Here is a 21,758-nt window from a genome sequence, read left to right on the forward strand (position 1 = left end):
CGTATGGGCAGTTTTTATTTGCTATTTCAAATGGTGCAGCAAAGAAAATCTTTATACGCGTCTCCTGGTGCACTAACGTGTCACATATAACCTTTATACCAACTGCAGCATGTTGGAATTTGTGCATCTCGACGTCACCCTTGTACAATTGCCTAATGTCTTGGAAACTTGGTTTTCCTCATCAGTGGACTGGGGTAATAAAATAGTGTGCGTCTTGGGGACGGTACGGTGCTTCAACATAGAGGAGATGCATTTTGCAAACTGTAAAGTACTCCATGTATATTCCCTGTTTATTATGTGGGTATTCAACATTCAGGATGTGCTGAGCACACTCCCACACTGGGGACACAATGCACAGGCCCCAGGACAGCCCCATGATGTGCTCACCTGCGAATGAGGCAGTCAGAGACGCCGCCGCAGCAGGATGCACAAGAACTTGCTGGCCAACTTGGCCTGCAGCGGTGGAGGCAGGCGTGGCTTCAGAGAGGAAGGGATAGTGAGCCGAGTAAGTCCTCAGAGGATGAGGAGCCCAAGGCGAGTAGAAGAGGGGAGGGCGGGGAGGACGGCCCAGACCCAGAGGGCAGCAAATGGGAAGGGTCATACTGATGCGGGAGCAAGAGTGCTGGGGCAAAACCTGAGAGCTGGGGGCGAGGGGCCAAGGATAGAAAGTAAGTTTGGAGAGGCAGGCAGGGCTGCGACGCTGTGTCCTAGGGCAACAGGGAGCCACTGAAGGATTTTCAGCAAGGGAGTGACAGGCTCAGATCAGCAGGAGATCTGCTGTTCAACACTGCACCTCCGGTCAACAATAATGTACTGTGCACAGACTCTGTTAGGAGGATAGCTCTCATGTTAAGTGTTCTTTTTTTTTTTTTTTTTTTTTTTTTTTTTTAGTGTGATGAGGTTTAATTTTTTTCTAGAGAATGGAGAGGGGTTGTGGGAGCCTAGATGAAATGCTCTTAAACTGTCCTGGAAAAGTCAGGGAAGGCTTCCTGGAGGAAGAGGCATCTAGGGTGGGACTTGAAGGATGAATAGCAGTTGGACCATGCACAGGCTCCAAAGGCCTTCCAGAAAGTGGTCCCTTTTCTGTTCAGATAGTTGCTGCTATTCTTTTCTTCGATCTCCTGTTGAGTTCGTAGGTGTTCAGAATGGTTTGATCCCTATTCAGCTGAATTCCTGGGACCAGACGAAAATTTAGGTCTCCTACTCCTCCGCCATCTTGCTCCTCCTCTCTCCCCTATTAAGTGTTCCTATCAGAGTTGCAAAACCAGGTCTGGCGGCAGTATGGAGGGCGTGAGGGGAGAGGCTGGGAGACCAGCGAGGGGGAACACAGAAGAGCTGCAGGCAAAATACTGAGGGGGGCCAAACTCAGGCGGGCGTCCTTTGGCTGCCATCACCCCGATGGCATGCCCCCCCCCAATGCCATGCAGTAGGTGTGGCTTCATCAGGAGGGATGGGCAGAACTGGCTAGCCGACAGAGCCTTGCCTCCAATTCAGACAGTCCATCCTCACACACCCCAGCCGGTCCCCTTCTAAGGCTAGCTTACCATCTTGCAAGGCAGGAGCTTTCCAGTCTCTGGATGATACGAGCCTTTTGGCATACTGGTATCAAGGGCATGGCTGGGTCTTCACCATCGTCCCATGATAAGAGACCCCACTGTACCCAGACTGTCTGGACGCCCTGTGAGGTGAGGGGAGGGGAGGCTGGCACGTTCTAGGACAAGAGGGGCTGATGGTTATCAGTGAGTGGCTGTGTCTAATGTCTAAACACCCAACATACAAAATGGGACAAAGACACAAAAGAACCGCCCCAGACCCTCATTTCTTACGTGGGGACTCCCTACCACCCCTAAGTCTGAGTGTGAAACCTCTGGCACCCCCAGATGCCCACCAGGGTTATTTCCTGGACATGGCCCAGCTTGGAGATGTGCCTGCAACTTTTTGGGCCATGCAGGAAAACCCTCTCACAAATGGAGGTGACCGCAAACCCCGATATATTAATGGGATGAACACAAAACTGCTCTAGTTGCAGGGAGCCTGGAGACCCCGCGTGGCTGTCCCCTCACTGCTGCCTTGCCCGGAACCCTAGTGTCCTATGGAGCCCGGTGTGAAAATCACCGGTTACCTCAACTCTCCATACAGGCGCCATCAGGGGACCTGGCTTCTCATGCCAGCTCTGCAGCAAACTGTTTGACCTTGGGCACGTCTCTTCGCCTCATGGGCCTGGCTGTCCCCGTTCGCACAATGAGTCTAATAGACGGGATGGCTTCTGGAGTCCCGGACTTTATCTCTGGTGTGAGGAGGGCTGCGATTTCACGACCATAAAGTTCTAACTGAGTCCATGGTCCTCTGATTCTGAGATTTCATGGCTTACTATTCCAATTCCGGGAGCGCCCGCAGCCAGCCCCAGCTGAGGCAGCACGGTGGAGGCCAGGCAGTGGAAAGCAGGATTCATTATGGAGCGCCAGGTCCGAGGGGAGGGCTTGCCCCACGCAGGATGGAGGGACGCGGTGGGAGGGCAGTGGGGGTGGAGCGGAATCAGCAGTGGCTCAGTGGGCAGAGCAGGGAGAGGGACCCAGGTCTCCTGACTCCTGCTCTATCCTTTAGATCTCCATAGCAACCGTCACCAGGGCTCCTGAGCTGAAGGCGGGCTGAGCTGGCTGCCTACAGGAGGGAGGGGGTGTTCGTTTCTGTACCTCTTTTGCTCAGGAAAGGACTCTGGAATGGGCCTCTTGAGCCAGGGAAGGGGAGACTGAGAGCGAAGCTGTTTGCAGCAGGAAAGGCCTGGGCCCAGTACAAAATAAAGGTAGTCCAGGGCCCACCTTGCCCAGAGAATGTGATCAGGTCACAGAACCTGAGACCGCTGTGTCAGGCTTGAGGCACAGGAGATACATAAGGCAAGTTCCTCCTCCAAACAGCTCTTAGCTACCCCCTATGGTCATTCCCTAAACACTCCGCAAGCAATGCATCTGAGCCAACCCTGAGGCCACAGCAGGGACACGCAGCTTCCAGGGAAAGCAGGTTTTAGAGCAGGCATTTCTAGGGCAGGGTGGGATGGGAGTCCCCAAGCCCTCCAATCTGAGGCACCTGGGAAGCTCCTCCTGCACCTCCTCCTGCCGGTTCCTACTCATCCTGGGCTTGGCATGGACCAGGCTTTCTCCCCGGAGTCCTCCCGGACTCCCATGCCCCCTCCCTGGGGCTCCTGCAGCCTCATCTTCCTCCACACAGCAAGATGTCTGCCTGAGGGAGTTGGCAACCTTGTGAGGTAGGGGAGAGCTGCAGGTGCACAGAGGTAAAGACATTCACCTAAGGTTACCCGGCCAGTGAGCGATGGGGCCTCAGACCTGCGCTCCATGTCTTCTGACTCCAGTCTGTGCTTCTTCCAGTGTTCTAGTGGCAGGACCCTGGCCTGGGCTTTGAAAGGGAGGCCAGGGCTAGAAGAGGTAGTAGGAGTCCTTGGCCAGGCCTGCGCACAGCAGGCACCTGGCCATGTCCTTGGTAAACTCCGCTGAGCCACAGACCAATGCAAATGGCTTTCTGCGACAGGAGCCAACCAGCTCTTCAATCAGGCCCTGGGCCAGGCGGCCAAAGCAGGTCTTCTCCCGGTAACTCCAGGGAAGCTTCTCCAGGGAGTTCTCCTGAGACAATGAGAAATCATGCGTGTGACTGCTGGGAAGTCTTCAGAGTTCATGCAGATCACTGTTGAATGAGGGAAACTGAGGCAGAGGGGTGGGAAGGCAACCTTCAGCTAGCCCTACCACAGGCCAGGGGCTTCTTGGCCCCGGGGCTCTGATTACCCTCATAACAAGCCCGGGGGTGGGGGGATGCTTATCCTCCCATGACAGGGGAGGCACAGGGAGGAGGGGGCACATCCCAGGACACGCAGAGAGGCAGGCCCCACACTTCTCGCTGCCTCTCAGGGGCCACTGTCCCTGTCACTCCAGGGGGATGTTTTCTCCCCAAGACTGGGGGTCTCCCAGCACCTTTGTAAGGCTGCCCGCCACCATCACCCTGGGAGTGTAACAGTGTTCATGACCTTACTGACGGAACAAGTACTGCCTGAGGGCCACTCTGTGCCTGGCACGGTGCTAGGCACTGGCATGTGGCGGCTGCTCAAATCAGACAAGCCTCCTGGTCCCGCTCTGGCTGCGTGTGTCAGGGACCCTAGGCAGCAGTGCCTTAACTGAGGGGGGGCGCGCTATTTCTCACATAAAAAGGCTGGAGGTAGGATTCCAGGGTGCACGATGCCCCGAGTGACCCAGGCATCTTTCTGCTCTTCCAGCCTTCGCTGGTGGCTTGCATCTTCGGGATTACGAAAGAAAAGCTCCACCTCCAGCTTACTTGGCGGAACTTCTCTTTTTTAAGTGAACGTTCCATTGAAGTACAATACGTACAGAAAAAGCGCACAAATCAGTAAGTATATGTAGTCTGGAGATTTCTAACGGAGACAAGACACCATGCAACCAGCATCTAAACAAACAAAAACAGAACAGGACCATCCCCTCTGCAGACCCTATTAAGGCGAGCTTCTAAGCTTCTGGGGCTAAGCAGAGAGATGCGAAGGGAGAGAGGGGGCTGGAGTCTAAGCTCTGCACCATGTCCCAGCTGAGTGACCCTGACTTCTGTGAGCCACTGTGACAGGTGTAGGCCTCCCCTCGGGCACACTTCACAGCACCTCGGAGGCCCGTGCCGCAGAGCTCCTCTGACTCCAGGGGCCCTCTAAAGACACCGCTACTGTGCTCACAGGGAGTCCGCTCTGATGATCTGGATCTTCCCACACCCCCTCCATGCTCTGACCCACCCAAAGGGTCCTTGTGGGCCAGCGGCCTCCCCTCTCCCTCCTGCTGCCCAGTTCCCACAGGCTAGTTTAGTTTGGCATAGGTCCCCTCCCCCAACTGCACACCCAGAGATGCAGTGGGTCTGGTTGCTGCCCAGGTGGGGTGCGGGACCCATAATCAGGGATGGCGCCGCAGGGTAGATGCTGTCAAGGAGGAGAGTCCTGGCTATGACAGCAGAAACACCTACGCCAGTCTGGGGGCTCTGGGGAAGTTTCCCGGATAGAGTCCCACCCCAGCAGAGAGATGTGAGGGGTGGGTAGGTGTTCAGTGAACAAGTGGGGAAAAGTGCTCCTGGAAGGGGGAACAGCATCAGCACACGCAGGCCCGGCAGCCAGAAGAGCACGGTGCCCTTGCAGCGTGACCAGCAGACCGTGGCGCCGGGACATGCCAGGAGGGTGGGCCAGGAGACGAGCCCACGGAGGTTGGTGCAGCCGTGCGGGCTGGGCCGTCATCCTGAGAGCGGTGCAGAGCCAGGGAAGGGCTGGAAGCAGGGTGGTGGTGGGGGTCAGTGTTGCCCTTTGGCTGCAAGATGAAGGGCCAACTAGCAGGGAGTGGCTAAAGGGGGAGATCTGTGGGACCGCTGTGGCTGCAGCCCGGGTAGGCCAGGGAGCATCCTAGGTCAAGGAGGCACCTCCCAGTCCATGGCCTCTCACCTGCCCCTGCCTTTGACAGCCAGCCCACTTGCCTGCCCAGCCCCAGGCCACTGGCATCATCAGAGCCCTGAGCCAGGGCTGAGGGCCCTTTATTGCTGGTCAACTTTAACTCTGCCCTCAAGCCCAGGCTCAATGCCAGCCCCTCTGTGAAGCCCTCCCTGCTTGCCGCCAGCATCGTCAGCACCCTCCATGTGTCACCTCTCCCTGTGCTGTCTTATACCAACAGGCAGGAAAAGCAGGGCGTCTGGAGCAGGACCACCTGGGTTCACACCTAACTCTCCACCAACTTAGTCAAGGTTCTTAATCTCTCTGTGCCATCTCTACAAAACAGGCATGATGGTAGGACAAGCCGTCTAAGACTGTGGTGGGATTAAACGATTTAGCACACACAGAGTGCCTAGAACAGTGCCAGGCACGGAGAAAGTGCTCAGTGAAGCCATCCCTGTGGCTGTCTCCCCACAGAAAGGTGAGGGCCTGGAAGGCAGGGGGCAGGTCCTCCTCATTTGCCTATCCCGGGCACCTGGCATGCGGTCAGGGAACAGGAAGGCTGGTCAACAGCTGGGTGATTCTGCCACTCTTACCACCTTCCTTGAGCTGGCCCTCGAGCGGAGCTGACAGGGCCGCCCCGGGCACACAAGAGTTGGGCTGCACACTAACCTTTGCTTCATACCCCGGCCTTCGGCACTTCCTGCTGCTGCAGATGCTCACCTAGCATGGCCTTCCTCATGGTCACGCCACTGAGTCTCCAGTCCCATGCAGAGGCCCACAGAACCTGGTCACTGAGGATCCCAGACCCCTGGTACTGGGAAGGGAAACCCGGTTTCCTGACACCCCCCCACCCAGTCATGATGGGGAAGATCACGCCAGTCTTCAGGGACACTCTAAAGCTGCCTCAAGTAGGGAAACTGATGAGAAGGGTGCTCCAAAGTACTGGGCAGTGAGGCCAACCCTGAGCAACACAGACCAGAGGGGAGGCCCCAGCAGGGAGCCCAGCCTGGGGGCGCACGAAGAGAAATAAAGTTGCAGACCAAGGGGAAGGCAGCTCAGGGCCTGGCTTCGCATAAGGAAGGAGATGGGCCCTGACTGTGGGCCAGAGGGGAGGGAGCGGGCAGGTGGCCTGAGTGCATGCAGGGAGGAGGAGTCTGAGGGGCAGGGTTGCTTCTAGTTCAAGTATCTGCAGCCTGGAGAGTCTGGAAGCAGCTTTCCTCCCGCACAGGGACAAAGTGCTGGGGGGGGGGGGGCCCGGATAAATGCGGTGACCCCAGATCCGCTTGCTCACCAATCACTGATGGCGTGCGTGTCTACTCCGTGCCTGGCACCCTGCCCAGCACCGAGGAGCACCTGGTGATCCAGACACATGATCCCCGCCCCGAAGGAGCCTATCCCGGCCTTGGGGACATCTGCGGCCTGGCCCACTGACTCCACATGCAGGCCCCCAGCCTGTATACCTGGTGAGGCCAGGGGGGATCGGGCAGGCAGTAAAGCATGGTGGGGAGCTCCAGTCCTGGCTTCACCCCAGCCAGCAGCACGGACAGGCCAGCACCTTCACCTCTTGAGCGTCAGTTCCTGCATCCACACACACCAAATGGAACCAGACCTGCTTTCCTTGCGGGCACAGGGTGGCAGTTCCCACTGGCAGCAGGGATTCCTACTGTGGCCCCTGAGGAAGGGAGGCCACAGCAGATCCTCAGGACGGGTGCAAGGGGCCGGCACAGTCTCAATCAGGGAAGGAAGTCAGCACGCTGGGCTCACCTGGCTGAGGACAAAGAAGGTTCGGACGTTCCAGAAACGGGCCTGCTCCTGGAGGAAGGTCTTCAGGTAGATGCCCTCAAAGGTCTTAAAGCAGCCGACCAGGGTGACAAAGGTCTCGTCCTCTGCATTGTCTGTTATGCTCTGCAGGATGGGCACCATGGGGGCCAGGCCAGTGCCTGAAGCTAGCATGAGGAGCTCACCGTACTGGGGAACAGAATGGGGAGATGGCAGGCCTCAGCCCACCCACAGCACAGCCCTTCCTGGGGGTCCCACCCATCTGAGGTCCCCTCTCTACGTCCTCTTGTGAAAGTCTACAGCTTGTGAGGTCTGTGTCACAGAAATCATGGAATCTGGAGGCTGAACAGGAACATAAAACGGTGTAGCTCATCCTACAAGTGGCTCAGTTTGCTCTCTTGTCCATCTCCACAGGACTTTGCTAACACACTTCCCTTGACAGGGAGCCCACTACCTCCCAAAGCAGTTTGCTCTGCTATAGGCTGACTCTCCTTGCCGGAGAGGTCTTTCCACCTCACACTGAGCTGAAAGCTGCTCCCGCCAAAGCCTAGTCCACCACCCCTACCCCAGCTCTGCCCTCTGGGCTGCCTTCTCTGCCCCAGGGCAGCCCTGTAGAGATCTGAGGGCCCTGGCATGGATCCCTGAGCCTGCTCTTCTCTAGACTGAGATACTTACTATACATAAGCGCCCAGCACAGTGCTGGCACAGAAGAACCATGCAATGAAAGTGAATTTCTTCCCCAAGAGGCCCCAATTCATCAACCCATCATCGAATCCACGAAGCCATCTCCTGGCTCTAGGTCTCTTTAAGAGGCGTGATCTTATCTTCTTTAAGGTCAGTGCTTTAAAGGGTAGTGCCTGACCTATGCAGCAAGGTAGTCACCTCCTTCATTCTAGAGATTAGGCCTCTGGGAATGCAGTCCAAGTTTCCACTAGCTTTATCGACAGCTAGTGCATATCACACTGCTGCATGAAATACTTCCTCGAGTATCAGTCATGCAAACCTGGGTCTAAATCTTCAGCCATATGATCTGCCCAAGTGCTTTCACTTCTCTGAGCCTTGGTTTCCTCATGGGTAAAAAAAAAATAACAGCTCCTCCCCCACAGTAGCATGTGCCTCAGAATTGTCGTGGGGATTAAACGAGATGCCATCAAGATTCCTGGTGCGAATCCTGGTGCTCACACTGTTGGACTCCTTCCCTCACCGAGCCCTGCTGCTGGCCGCGACCCCCTGTCCTGTGTGCCTGTCCCCAGCGCGCGCGCTCCTCCTCTGTCCCCCAGCACCACTCGGGGTCTCTTCTGGACAGTCTTCCCCAAGCCAGGAGCATGTGAGGGTCCTTCCTTTGCATCCCTACAGTCCTCTGTGCCCCCTCCTCACGGACATCGGTCACGCTGTATTGCTACCATTGGTGTGGGTGTCTGTCCCCCATCACACGGTGAGCTTCTGGAGGACAGGGCCTTGTCCGCCCATGTGTGGCCCCACATGGAGACCTGCGAATGTCTGGAAGGAACGCAGAGACAGATGCTCACGTGCCAGCCTCATGGCAGCCATGATAGCCATCTACAATGAAGACGACTACAGAGCAGCAAGACAGGGCCAGGGAGAGGGCCGGAGCCGCCCTGCGTCCCCACGGGCACAGAACCACGCCTCAGGCCATCCCAGCAGCCAAATGTTTCTGTGTGAGATGCCATCTCTTCTCCCTCACTGCCTGGCCCTACAACCTCTCAGGATGGGAAGTGCAGGGGCTCAGCAGGGCGGTTCTGTGGATGCAGGCAGGCCCCACCCAGAAGGGGCGGTCAAGACAATGTGCATCAGGTGTCCCCTCTAGGTCAGGGGGAAACAGGGACAATCCCGGTCCCTGCTCTCAAGGGCCCTGGGGGACACGGGGACACCCTCAGCTAAAATGCAAGGCTAAGCAAGGTTGAAACTAGGAGCACGCTGCCCAAGAGGTATTACAACCTGCACACCCGTACATGTCTGTAAAGCAGGGGTAGCAGACCTAAGAGCTGTGGTGAGGAGAAAATAAAGTTTTAGCGTGGCAAGTGTGAACATCAGAGCCTGGCCCAGGTAGGCAGCACCACACACGTGTCTCATAGTATAACAATACTATGGTAGTGGGTGCATGCACTTATTACACACACGTACATGGGTGTGTACTGGGTGTTTCACCCGTGTGTGGAAGGGGAGCTGGAAAGCTCTCTGCCAAGGTAGTGAGACTGGTGTCACCGAAAGGTCCTCGCTAGAAAGCTGTGTGTCCTGTGCCCCAGGACTTGACGTACCGGACATCAGCCCAGTTGGGTAGCACTGGGAGCACTGGGTAGATGGCCTACAGGTATTCTTTCTTTTCTTCTTTTTGCCTCTCTAAATCTGATTTTTTTTTTTTTTTTGGTAATGTAAATGTACTGTATTTGTAATAAGGAAAAAACCAACAAAAACTATTTTTATATTAAACAAAAATAATGGGGAGAAAGGAATGATTCATTCTTTTTCATTTGCTTTTGTTTTGCTTTGTTTCCTAATTAGAAAAGTAATAGGTGCTCATTGTGGATGATTTGGAAGGTATAATGAAGAAAACAAAAATCACCCATAATTCTACCACCCAGAGCCGCTGACATTGCATTGCATTTTCTTTTCATATATTTTCTGTGCATTTAAACTTGGTTTCCCAACCTGTTGTATATTCAGTTTTGTTATATGCTTACAGCATAAGCGTATAACATCATTTATAAACATAATTTTAAAATCCAGGATAATATTCTATCAAGTACCTGTAACCCAGTGCACTTAACTCTTCCCCCATGGCTGGATATTCAGTTTCCTCCAATTTCCTGCTATTATAAATAAAGCCTCTGTGAACATGTGCACAAGAGGCAGCATTTGGATTCTTTCCACAAGACAGACTTCCAGGAGTGGAATTACTGGGTCAAAGGATTTGGAGATTCTTAAGACTCTTGGTACACACTGCCAAGCTTCCTTCCAGATATGCACCAACTGATGAGAAATTACTAATTCTTCCCAGGCACATCAGGGAAGGAGATGAACATGCCAGGAGAATGAGGGGAAAGAGCCTTCAGGCTGGCGAGCAGTGGGCTCCCAAGCAGAGAGCTATGGGATGTATTTAAGAGAGTGGTCTCCATGGTTTTGTAACTAGAATGTAAAAGTGGAAAGATAATCAGAGGGTCTGACGGCATAGGTGTCCTGAGTACCAAGTACGTGAGTGTGGATTTTCTAAGCAATGGGCCACCCCAGATAGTTCTACAGCATATGCAGGCAGTTTTGTTTCTTAGTGCCCATTCCGTCTCCTCCCATGTCCAACCCCAAGGACACTCTTGGGATCGGGCTTGGGCTCAGGAGAATGACACCAGTGCAATTCTACAGCCTGACACATGGAAACCGTGGTCCTGGAAGCTCAGACAGGAGGCATCTCCCGAGAGCCTAGTGTGCTGGCACTGACCTGGTTTGCTTTATAGAAGAAATCGCCGAAAGGTCCTCGCCAGAAAGCTGTGTGTCCTGTGCCCCAGGACTTGACGTACCGGGACATCAACCCGGTCGGGTAGCACTGGGAGCAAACACAGGGGGATCTCACTGGAACACGTACATGCTGCCAATACAAACCACGTGAGCCACTAACGTGCAGCCCTTCCGGCAGGCCAAGCACCTGACAGGTGCTATCTTAGAGGATCCTCCTAGTCACCCCAGAGCTGGGACTGTCATTCCCAATTTTCAGATGAGGCCCAGAAGCTTCTCCAGAAAGGAAATGGTGAGACTGGGATAAGAACCACAGGACCGACAGCCTTACCTTCAGAGGTCTCAGACCCACACGACTACAGGGGCCCCTGCACGTCACATCACTGAGTAAAGAACTGGGTATGAGATGATTAATGGCAATTGACACTCTCAGTATCAGGGAGACAACAGGGGGTGGTGGGGACTGTGGTAAACTGGTGAGTACATGAATGCTCCTTCTAAAGGAGGAAGTTGCTTTGCAGATTCCGGGATATAGTTTGTGGGGCTGATGATGCCCTATCTTCTGATTCTCTAAGAGGGGCAGGAGACCCAAATTTTCATGTAAAATCTCCCATCTTTGAAATGTCAGAAATTAATTCTAAATTTTAAACACTGTGTAGGCCCAAACCAAATATATTTCTGTGCTGCAATCAGTTTGCAGGCTACTCATTTGCAACCTCTGCGTTACCTGTCACTGTCTCCTGGCTGGCTGAAAAAAGTCAAAGTTGTGGAGGGGATTCCTTCATGGGGGTGGACAGTCCACATTTCCTGCAGGCCTGCCCACTCTGGGCCAGGCACCATGCTGGGGCTGCAGGGAAGACAGCTAGACCTTAAGCTCCATGAAGGCAGCCAGTGCCTGAACCTTGGGAAAGACTTATAAATACCTCAGTGAATGAATGAATGAATGAATTGGATCAATCAATCAATCCAGGTTCAAGACCTCTCCTCAAGGAGCTCACAAACTAGCAGTGATCAAAGTCTCATACACTCAAGGTAGAGACTACCTAATACCCCATGAAAAGGACAGAATGCTGAAAGAACCCTAAGGAGGTACAGTCACTTCCAATGGAGTAGGATCAAGGATGGCTTCCTGGAGGAGGAGGTGTTTGAGCTGGATCTTGTAGGTTAGGCAAGGTTGCATTCACTAGGGACACCTCAGTGCCTACCTTCGGCTCAGGTCATGATCCCAAGGTCCTGGGATCAAGTCCCTCATTGGGCTCCTTGCTCAGTGGGGAGCCTGCTTCTCCCTCTGCCTCTGCTGCTCCCCCTGCTTGTGTGCTCACTCTGACAGGTAAATAAATAAAATCTTAAAAAAAAAAAAAAAAGATTGCATTCACTAGGGATAGGAGCAGGAAGGCAAAGAGGGTTCTGGGCATCAGGTGTGGTATGGTCAAGGTAGGACAACCCAAGACACAGGAATGTGAGGGGGGAGGGGGAAGCTCTGATAGGACTGGAAGGGTGTCTGGAGTGAGAATATAATCAGGTTTGAAGGAGACTGGGCTTTGGTCACCAGACATGCTTTTAAGTACCCACAGCTACCTCTGGTAGCAGCTCTGACTTCATTGGGTACCATATGCATAAAGCAAGGGAAGGCCTCAGCCCTCCTGCAAGAAGTCTGGGAGGGAGGTTACAGTTCTCCTCCTAACTTGCTGGAGGCTTGTCTCCGAGCACACCTGTTTTCTGGCCCCAGTCTTGGGGGGAGGCACAGCCCCAGCTGTGGCTTGAGCAGCCCTATGGCACAGATAGCACTTAAGGAGAAAGGAAGGATTCTTCAGTGTCTTCAGCACCCACACGGAGCCTGCTTAATACATACTTGTTAAACAGAGCTGACACTGAACTTCTGTTCTTCCGCATGGGATCACTTTACCCAAGGGGCCTTGGGACAGTGACATCATCATTCTGAGCTTCAGTTTCTTTATCTGTAAAGTGGGATAATATGATCTACTCTGCAGGATGGTTACGAGGTTATGAGGTTGAAAAGAGATGATGAATATGAAGAGCTGGAAAGAGTGCGTGGTGCCCAGAAGGTGCCTGAGAAATGGGAGTTCCTCCCTCTCATCCCACACGGGAGGGAAACCTAAAAAACCCGCCTGCCTTCCCAATTTGCAAAGACATTTCCAGCTCTTCCCAGCCAGCGGCTTAGGGATAATTAAGCATCTCTCTAAAGAGAGGCTTTCCGGTAAACGAAGGAGAAAATCAGCCTTGCAGCTGGGAGAGCTCCAGCTGCCCTGAAGAACTGTCTCCAGGCTTATCCTTTCAACAGAAACACACCCAGACAAGCAGCTTGGGGAAGCAGGCCATTTGGAGAGGATTTGTGGGATCTCCCAGACAAACAGTTGCGTAGAGAAGGGACCCCATCCAAGCTTCTGTGTGAAGGAATAAACACTCGGGCTTTGACGGAAGTCAGGGAAGGCAGGAGTCAAGACAGTGCTCAGGGCCTGGAGTCAGGAGGCCAGGCTCACTCACCGGCCACAATTCTTACTCCCTGCGGAGCCTGGGGCCTCCTGGGGTCTCAGTTTGCTTATCAATGAAAGGAGAATAATAATTCCCATCCTACAAGGGTGATAAAGGATGGGAAAGCTATTCTTAAATATCAGTGTTCCCTAGGATTCTGTTTGGGAAATGACGATGTCGACTATATATTAGGTTGACCTGTATGAACCCACTGTTTCTGTAAGTCAAAAATGTTAAGAGTATCAGAAGTTTCGTGTACTTCAATCTAATTATTTTTTCCACATAATTGGATCTTCAAGACCTCTTATTACATCCAGTGCCGAGTCCTTGGGTCCTGGGGGGGTGGGGGGGATTTGTACCCAGGCCATTTGTTCATCTCATCTCTGCCAAGGGCCCCACCCACCTCGGCTGCCCCCACGAGCACCCCTCCTCCTGCCCGTCAGACTGGGCACAGCTCCCATAGACCCTGTCTCACCCCTCCTTGCCTTTGGTCATCTGTCCAGGCTGAGGCCTGGAATGCCACTCCCTGCCACTGCCAATTTGTATTCCTTTTTCAAGGCCCAACTCCAATGCCCCGGCCCTTGTCTACTCCCTGAGAACGGGCTCAGGGTAGTTCCGTTCACAAGGTGCTCCACGCCCCACCTTCTGCCTGCTCACTCCCTTCTAGTCCGGGACAAGTGACTAACAAACAGCTCTCCCCGCTGTGCCTCCTTTGCCATTGTGCGTGCTCTCCCCGCACAGAGAGCTTTGTCCCCACCCTTCCCTCCTGGTTCTCCACTCCTTCACTTCAACACGCAGCTCAAACTCAGCTTCTGCTAGGAAGGCCTGCTGCCTTCCCTGCACCCCAGCTGCCCTGAACTGGGTTGGGGCCTCCTGTCATGGCATCTATCCCATCGTCGTGCCCTGCCCTGCCCTGGTCTGGCCCCCTGTCCAAGGGTGGGCACTGTATCTGACTCCTCTCTGGAGCCCAGCAACCAGTGCACACAGCAGGGACCAGGCGACCTGGCTGCCCCTTCCCCCGGGCCCGGTGCTCGCTCTCCATGAATAGCTGGGAAAGCGCGAGGGAACAGCATAACCTTTCTCAGTCTGAGCCTCCTTTTCCTAAAATCGGTGTCTGTTGGGGCCTCAGGTGCCAGGCCCCCCCCCCCCCCCCCCCCGGGAAAGAAGGAGATGGGAGAAGGCTTCCTTTACTCTCCCTGCTCTTTCCTCAAGCCAGCCTCCTCCCATGTGAACACTGGCTTTTCCCATATGGCTGGCCACTGCCCCATCCTGACCCAGCTGCTAAACGGAGTCCAGTCCATACCATCTTAAGGGCACCCACATGGGTCAGCTCACCTTGATTAAAACTTCAAAGTATCCTTCTGCGTTGGCAGGGCTGATGGGCGTATAGGCTCTCTGAATTTCTAAGCCATCCACCTTCCCTCTGGGAAAGAGAAGTATATGGTCAGGCAGTCAGCCAGGCATTCAACGATATGCCAGGCTGGTGAGAACTGGGGCCTGGTCGTCCCCAGTGGTCCTCTCTGAAGGTGGAGCAGAGGAAAGGGGCGCTGGGCTCCCCCACTGCCACGTGCTGGCTGTGAGACCCAGGCAGGTCACTGATCCCTTAGCTGCCCCTCTGTAAAGTGGGAACAACAATGTGTATCCCTGTAGTGTGGTTCTACCGGGATCACAGATGGGAAAGTCTTCAAAGAGTCCACTGATGATGTGAGCTGGTTTTAGGACACCACTATGGTGTTTCCTGACCTCTTCTTGACCACAGGATGAGAAAGATAAAGACTGTTAACGTTTATTAAAACACTTACTACCATGTACCAGGAGTGTCAGAATTAGAAGGATCCTCAAAGGTGCCCTAGTCCAAAGCCTGACCTCATGCATGAATCCTCTCTACGATGTTATCAACAATAGGGCCAGGATGATAATCACAAGTAATAATAGTAGCAGCCATGTTGTATCAAATAACTACTAGGCATCAAGCATATTGTGCACATTATCTCATTTAACAAATAATAACCCAGGGGCGCCTAGGTGGCTCAGTTGGTTGAGTGTCTGCCTTCTGCTTGGGTCGTGATCCCAGGGTCCTGGGATGGAGCCCCACTCCCTGCTCAGTGGGGATCCCGCTTCTCCCTCTACCCCTGCCCCTCCCCCAGCTTGGGAGCACACGCACTCTCTCTCTCTTTCTCAAATAAGTAAAATCGAAAAAACAAACAAACAAACAAAAAAACCCTCAAAAACCCCAATAACCCACATGAGGAAACTAAGGCTTAGGATGTTACTTGCCAGAGGTCATACAGCTAAAATTCATCCTTAGCTCTGACTCCAGAGCCGGGTTCCTCACACAACACCTCAGAGCTTCCCAGGAGCACCCAGCCACTCCTCTTTTGAGTCCTGCTGTGTGCAAAACTTTCTTCTTGGACATGTGGAAAGATTAAAAAGGCCCCATCCTGGGGCGCCTGGGGGGCTGTTGGTTAAGCGTCCAACTCTTGGTTTTGGCTCAGGTCGTGATTGGCTCACTCAGGTCATGAGCGATTTGGACTCTGCTTGAGATTCTCGCTCTCTGCCCCTCCCCCCCAGTCACGCACGCGCACTCTCTCTCAAATAAACAAATCAATCTTTAAAAAAATAATAAAAAATTGAAAGGTCCCATCCTAATGTATCAAAAGCGGGAAGCTAGACTGAAATAGTCAAGAAATGCTTGGGGGACACACAAGGAAATAACAGACACAACCTGTGGCGTGGCATGGATGCAAAGAGCACTGTGACCCCTGCTGTCACAGAGGTAAATGCGGACATGCTCCAGGCCGAGGGGCCGCGCTCATCCGGGGGCTTCAGGAGGCCTCCTGGAGCTTTTGTTACCCTCCTGGGTATGAAAGAGGCAGGCCACCAACAGGTGGAAGTGGTGACAGGACAGGAAGGAATTCCGGGCAGAGGGCACAGCCTGGGCAAAAGCTTAGAGGCAGGAAATGCAGCGCAGGTCAGGAACTGGTGAGTGGGTCACGAGGCTGGGGCAAGGCGCAAGTGTGAGGGAGGAGCAGGGAGAACCCGGTGGGAAAGGAAGCTGGAGCCTTGGAAGCCTCCTTGGCTCACCAGAAGGGAGCGACATGGTTAGCTCCACGTGTTAGGAATGTCGCTGGGGCGGCAGAGAGGGTGGAGAAGAGGGGCCAAGCTAAGGGCAGGGGGTGCTGGGCATCCCTGACTTACGGATGGAAGGTCGCATGGGGCTGTGACTTGCCCTGGAGCCACTGGGATAGTGAGCTTTCCTGACAGCCAGCCAGGCCACAGCCCGGGCACACTGTGCACCAACACCAGGGGTTGGCATGAGGCAAGTGGCTACAGTGTGACCGGTAGGAAGACACTCTCCTCGTCCTCTGCCCGCTTTCTGGTCCCTCCCCTCCTTGCCGATACCACAAATGCTGCAGTTGCCAGGGTTCGGTCCTCTGTCCTTCCCTCTTTCCATACCACATATGCCCCCAGATGGCGTCCAGGTGCCGGCTGATGACTCCCACACTCACATCTAGAGTTCATCTCTCTCTGCTGAGCCTCACACCCAGAGTCAACCATCTAGCAGATGCCTCTACCTGCAGATCCCAAAGGCCCTTGTCCCTGGGCAGGTTGGGGGGGTGGTGGTGCAAGGGGAGGGGATTAAGGTTGGGGGAGAGAGTAGCCAGAGGCTGGGAAGAGGAAGGACCTTCAGAAGAGTGGTAGAGTGTAGCTGGGGAGCCAGGCTGTCTGGGTTTAAAGCCTGGCTGCAGGAGTTACAAACTGTGTGATCCTTGGCAAGTCCCTTATTCTCGAGGACAAGCGTCCTTCTTCTCAACTGGCACTAATATTAGATTAATACCACAGACTCTAGAGCCAAATTGCTGGCCTTCAAATCGTGGCTCCACCATTTCCTAACTGTGTGACCTTGGGCAAGTTACTGAACCTCTCTGACTTCAGTTTCCTCTTGTGAATAATAACGGTACCTACGTACAGGGTTTTGTGAGGATTCAGTGAGTTCCTAGGTGTGAGCATGCAGAACTGTGCATTGGAGAGTAAATGCTACAAAAGTGTTTGCCGTTACTGTTGCTGCTGTTGGTTGTTATGAAAACACAATCCCAGAATCCTCTGAGTCAGGTAGCACTACGTTTATCTTAAAGGTGATAAATGGAGGCTTAAGGGAGGCTAAGCAAGTTGTCCTCGGCCACACGGCAAGCAAATGGCAAAGCGGGGCTGCAAAGCTTCGGCCTCCCACTCTCCAAGTGTACCGTAGGATGAGGTGCTGGCCAGGCCGCAGGCTGAACTGGCAGTTCCTGGGTAGTGCAAACCGAACACAGTAAGTGTCCTCGGTGAGTCTGTCCACGGCACTGATGCGGAAGGCCAGGAAGGTCTCTGGGCTCAGCTTGGATGGGCAGCTCTGCAACAGGAAAATACCCAACAGCTAGGACACAACAAACACCCAAGCAGCCACAAGCACCTTTCTCGCTCCCCACCCCTGACAGGCTATCTATCTTTGTGGGAAAGTTTTCCCTATACTAGAGAGTAGTCCTGCCTCACCTCCCTTTCATGCTCTGATCTAAGAAGGCCCGGGGTTTTCACACTCATCTCCCCCTGCTCAGAAGCCTTCCGTGGCTCCTTCAGCCCCAGGATAAAGTGCAGCCTCCTTGGCTGGACACTGCAGGGCCCTGTGGACGAACCTCAAGCCTCATTTTCTCTCCCATGCATCAGATGCCAAACTTTTCTCTGTTCTCCCAAGAATACCCTGCTGCTTCCTATCTGAGAGTCTTTATTTGCTCGAGCTGTGCCCTTTATCCAGAACACTCATCTCCAATGTATGAAATACCTATTCATCCTTCAAACCTGCTTAAAATCCAGATCTGCAGAATTTAGAAATTGATGGGACCTTAAGATGCTCTAATCCAATATCCTCGTTTTCCATGTGGGGGAACTGAGGCCTGAGTGGTCGTGGCTTACTTGTCCAAGGTCACACCCTGAGCAGAAATTCAGATTCACGTCTTCTAAGTCTCAGCCCACTGCCTTTAACATTCCACCCCCCTGCACCTCCTCCAGGAAGCCTTCTCTGAATGTCATGACTCACAGCTCTCTCTCCTGTAAAATGCCCAAACCTCCTTCACTCCTGGGATGACCCCACGCCCAGCTCTGGGTCAGGTTTTGAACCTGGACCTCTCTGCCGTGCAGAGTCACTGTGCAGGGCAGGGGCCAGGCTGACACTGCCACCCCGACCCGTCTTGTCTGAGGAGCAGCCCTCCCTCACCTGGGACTCCTCCCCACTGAGCAGGCTCCTGTCCTTGCTGGCTCGGGCTGCCTCCCACCTTGCCAGCTCTCGGTGATAGAGGTCAAACACACAAGGTGAGCAGCCACTGCCACAGCACTGGGAGGGCAAGGGCTCCACCGGCCGAAGCTGCAGCCAGCCTTCCTCATCGGCATCCTCCTCCCTCTCCTCCGTCATCAGTGGGGCTTGAGCAGCTCGGGAGGGACAACTTGGTGCTCTTCCCACAAGAGGTCTGACTCCGTGAGGCCACGGGCCCGGGCCCTCCCTCATTGGCCTGAGAGAGGGAAAACATGTGGGTTACACTCTGGTCAACCTCGACTGCTCCCATTCTCCCTGAGGCCTGCAGGTGCCAAACTGTGTGAGCACTGGCTCAGGGACAAATCAACCCTGAGACCTGCTGCCTGGCAGGGGAGGCAGGCAGACAGGGCGCAATGATCAGAGCTGGTGCCCAAAGTTCCTGATTTCTTCCTCTGCTTTGAGTGCTGGATTAAGCACTTCACATAGAAGAGCTCACTGAATTTAAAAATATTTTAAATGATAAAATACAATAGTTACGTACAATTTAATAATTATCAAAACTATTAAAAATAAGTTAAAATGTTAGAAAGGAACATCTTTGTAACTACCATGTAGTAAAGTACAAAGAGCCTGGCTAGCAACCCAGAAGCCCCTCATACGTGTTCCTTCCTGATCACCTCCCATCCCCCACAAAGTAACCATAATCCTGACCTTTGGTATAACCGTTCCCTTGCTTTTCCTTAGTTTTGCCACCTTTGCATACAAACTTAACCACTATAGTTCAGCTTTGCCCAGTTTTTACCTTTACGTCAACAGAATCATTTCTTTTTTAAATAGTATTTTTTTTAGATTTTTTTATTTATTTTTGTGAGAGAGCGATGGAGCATGAGTGGGGGGAGGGGCAGAGGAAGAAGCAGATCTCCCTGCTGAGCAGGGAGCCCGATGCAGGACTTGATCCCAGGACCCTGGGATCAAGACCTGAGCCCAGAGCAGATGCTTAACCAACTGAGCCACTCGGGCACCCCTTGTATCTGTTTTCTTTCATTCAGGTAAGTCACCCACCAAATTGCTGCATTTCATTTAATCTTTACAATGAGGCTGGTACTAGAGATGTCATTTTTTAAATGGGAAAACTGGGGTCAGGGGGGTTTAATAACTCACCCAAGGTCCCCTTACTCCTAAAAGACAGGGAAGCCCTGTTTCTCGGTTACCAATCACTTCCCATGATTCCTAACCTTTAAGACCTTTACTACTTTTCCTCCTTCCCATGTCCATTTACACTGGAGCTTCCCATGGTCCCAGAGGATGTGCTTCCAGTCTCCCCCTACACCATCCATCAGCACACCTGCCACCAGCTCTGATCACACCAGTCTCCCGCTTAGCAACCTTTAACAGTTCCCCGATTGCCTCCTGGCTCAAATCCAGTCTCCTTGCCTGGTGCCCCAGGCTCCTTCTGATCAGAACTTGTCCAAATCCTCTTACCACTTGGTTTTAGAAGGGCAGTCCCTCTGTGTGCAATACTCTTATACAAGAAAGGGTTTGGTTTCAGAAAATTTGGTTCCACTGTTCATGAGCTCCATGACTTCAGGAAGTTTTAGCAGGCTGTAACCCCCTTGAGGGCAAGGATGATGTCTTATTCTTTCTGTGTTCTACCACCAAGCACAAGCCTGGCATATGGAAGCCTCCAGTGAATGGTGAGCGCTCATTTAGTTTATAGATAAGGTCTGAGAGCCAGGCACAGTGTTAGGTGCTGGGACACAAGACATAAATAGGACATGGGCTCTCTACCTTTATAGAGCTTGCAGCCTAGCATGGTGTTATATCAATTCAACCCCTTTTTATTTTGTGCTATGGACCAGGTATGTATGGTGAGTGAATGAAGTCTGGAGCCCTCTTTATGCTTTTTTTACTCCTGCAGTTTTTGCAAGGTAAGTGAGAGAAGGGAAAGCTCTGTTAATTGTAAATTGCAAGATGGCATGAGGGTTATTCCTATCAGTATTTGCCTTAAACTTACCTTCTCCATGTCTTCATTACCCTACTTTCTTTGGTATATTGGAAATTGGCAGGGAAGTTGGCCAAGTCTGTCATGAACTTTAAAGACCTGATTTCTGCCTCCTCCTAGCCTCCACGTCTTCAGTCTAAGAAGCACTATCTTTAAGCCAGGTCTTGACACATGCTGTTGTTCTCTGGTGGGATGATTCTCCCCACCCTTCAGGCCTTCCTTAAAGGTCACTTCCTCTCAAAGACCCACCCTGAACCTCCCCTTTCTCATTCTCTATCAAGTATTCTATTTATTTCTGTTGTGTATTGATTCATTTAGCATATACTTACTAGTGCTAGGCACTGCTCTAGGTGCAAGGGATAGAGCAGTGAGGAAGCAAAACCCCCTGCACTCATAGAGTTTACATTCTGGTGGAAGAGACAGCCATTAGACAAGATCAAAATGTAAAACGCGACATTTAGTGTTAAGTGCTAAAAAGAGAAATAACTGGGGAAAAGAAATAGGAAATACATGTGCGTGTTCCAATTGCTTATTTATTGACTTTACTTGCTTTCTGCCCATACGCTCTACATTCCATAGCTATTTTATTCACCAACGCAAACCCTATGCTCCCCACAGCGACGGACACACTGCAAGCGTTTGATGAATTGGTGTTGGCGCAAGGAGCAAAGAACACCTCCAGAGCTCAGGCCTGCTTCTAGGAAGCAGACAGGGAAACACCGAAGAAAAGGGAGGAAACTAGCTCCCTCTTGACGCTGGGAAAGGGGCGCGCGCAGTCGATGCAGCGCTGGTGTGGTGGGCAGGGCCACTCTCGGGCTCGGGGAGGGGCAGCGGTCAAGGCTCCGCAGCAGTGAAAAGTGGGAGGTGAGGCAAGAGACTTCAGTGCACCCACTACGGGCCGGGCGCTGTGCAACTTACGCACTTCTAACCCATTTTTACAGTGAGGGACATTGGGGCTCGGAGAGAAGTGCCCTGCCCAAGCTTCAACTGCCTGTAAGCGGTCAAGGTTGCCCTAAATTCAGGTTTGAAGTACTGGTATTCTAGACCCGGTCCTACCCTAGCATCTATCAAGACCACTCACCTACACACTTGCACCTCCCCTCGAGCGACGTTCCTCCAGGTGCCGCCCCCCCACCCCGGGAGGCGGGAAGCGCGTAGCGGGTCTCACCTATGAGAAAATGAAAATAGGCGGCGGGGTGGGGCAAGGCAAATGTATCTTGGGATATGATTGGTTGAAGTGGCTGCCACTCATA

At 53.1% G+C, this 21,758-nt stretch overlaps 1 protein-coding gene across 2 annotated transcripts; it reads right to left on the reverse strand.

The window, feature by feature from the left end:
* Positions 1–217: 217 nt before the first annotated feature.
* LOC113927636 (NADH-cytochrome b5 reductase-like) lies at positions 218–21,631 on the reverse strand. Of its 2 annotated transcripts, none has more exons than XM_027603622.2 (7): positions 21,587–21,631; positions 18,468–18,759; positions 17,461–17,609; positions 14,552–14,639; positions 10,710–10,814; positions 7,241–7,444; positions 218–3,635 (listed from the first exon to the last, which is right to left on the reverse strand). In XM_027603622.2, the coding sequence occupies exons 2-7, from the start codon at positions 18,753–18,755 to the stop codon at positions 3,432–3,434; spliced, it is 1,038 nt and encodes a 345-aa protein (XP_027459423.1). In that variant the 5' UTR covers positions 18,756–18,759; positions 21,587–21,631; the 3' UTR covers positions 218–3,431. The 2 variants fall into 2 exon arrangements, with proteins under 2 accessions (XP_027459423.1, XP_027459430.1); XM_027603629.1 differs by lacking the exon at positions 218–3,635 and adding an exon at positions 7,040–7,148.
* Positions 21,632–21,758: the final 127 nt, after the last annotated feature.

This window comes from Zalophus californianus, chromosome 4 (assembly GCF_009762305.2).
Source record: "Zalophus californianus isolate mZalCal1 chromosome 4, mZalCal1.pri.v2, whole genome shotgun sequence".
Lineage (NCBI taxonomy): Eukaryota > Metazoa > Chordata > Mammalia > Carnivora > Otariidae > Zalophus > Zalophus californianus.

Coding starts and splice junctions, on each gene's coding strand:
- LOC113927636 (XM_027603622.2), bottom strand. CDS start 18,755: ATGAGGGAGGGCCCGGGCCCGTGGCCTCACGGAGTCAGACCTCTTGTG. Junction 17,610..18,467: donor TCAGTGGGGAGGAGTCCCAG/GTGAGGGAGGGC, acceptor TTCCTGTTGCAG/AGCTGCCCATCCAAGCTGAG. Junction 10,815..14,551: donor ACTTTGAAGTTTTAATCAAG/GTGAGCTGACCC, acceptor GTTTGCTCCCAG/TGCTACCCGACCGGGTTGAT.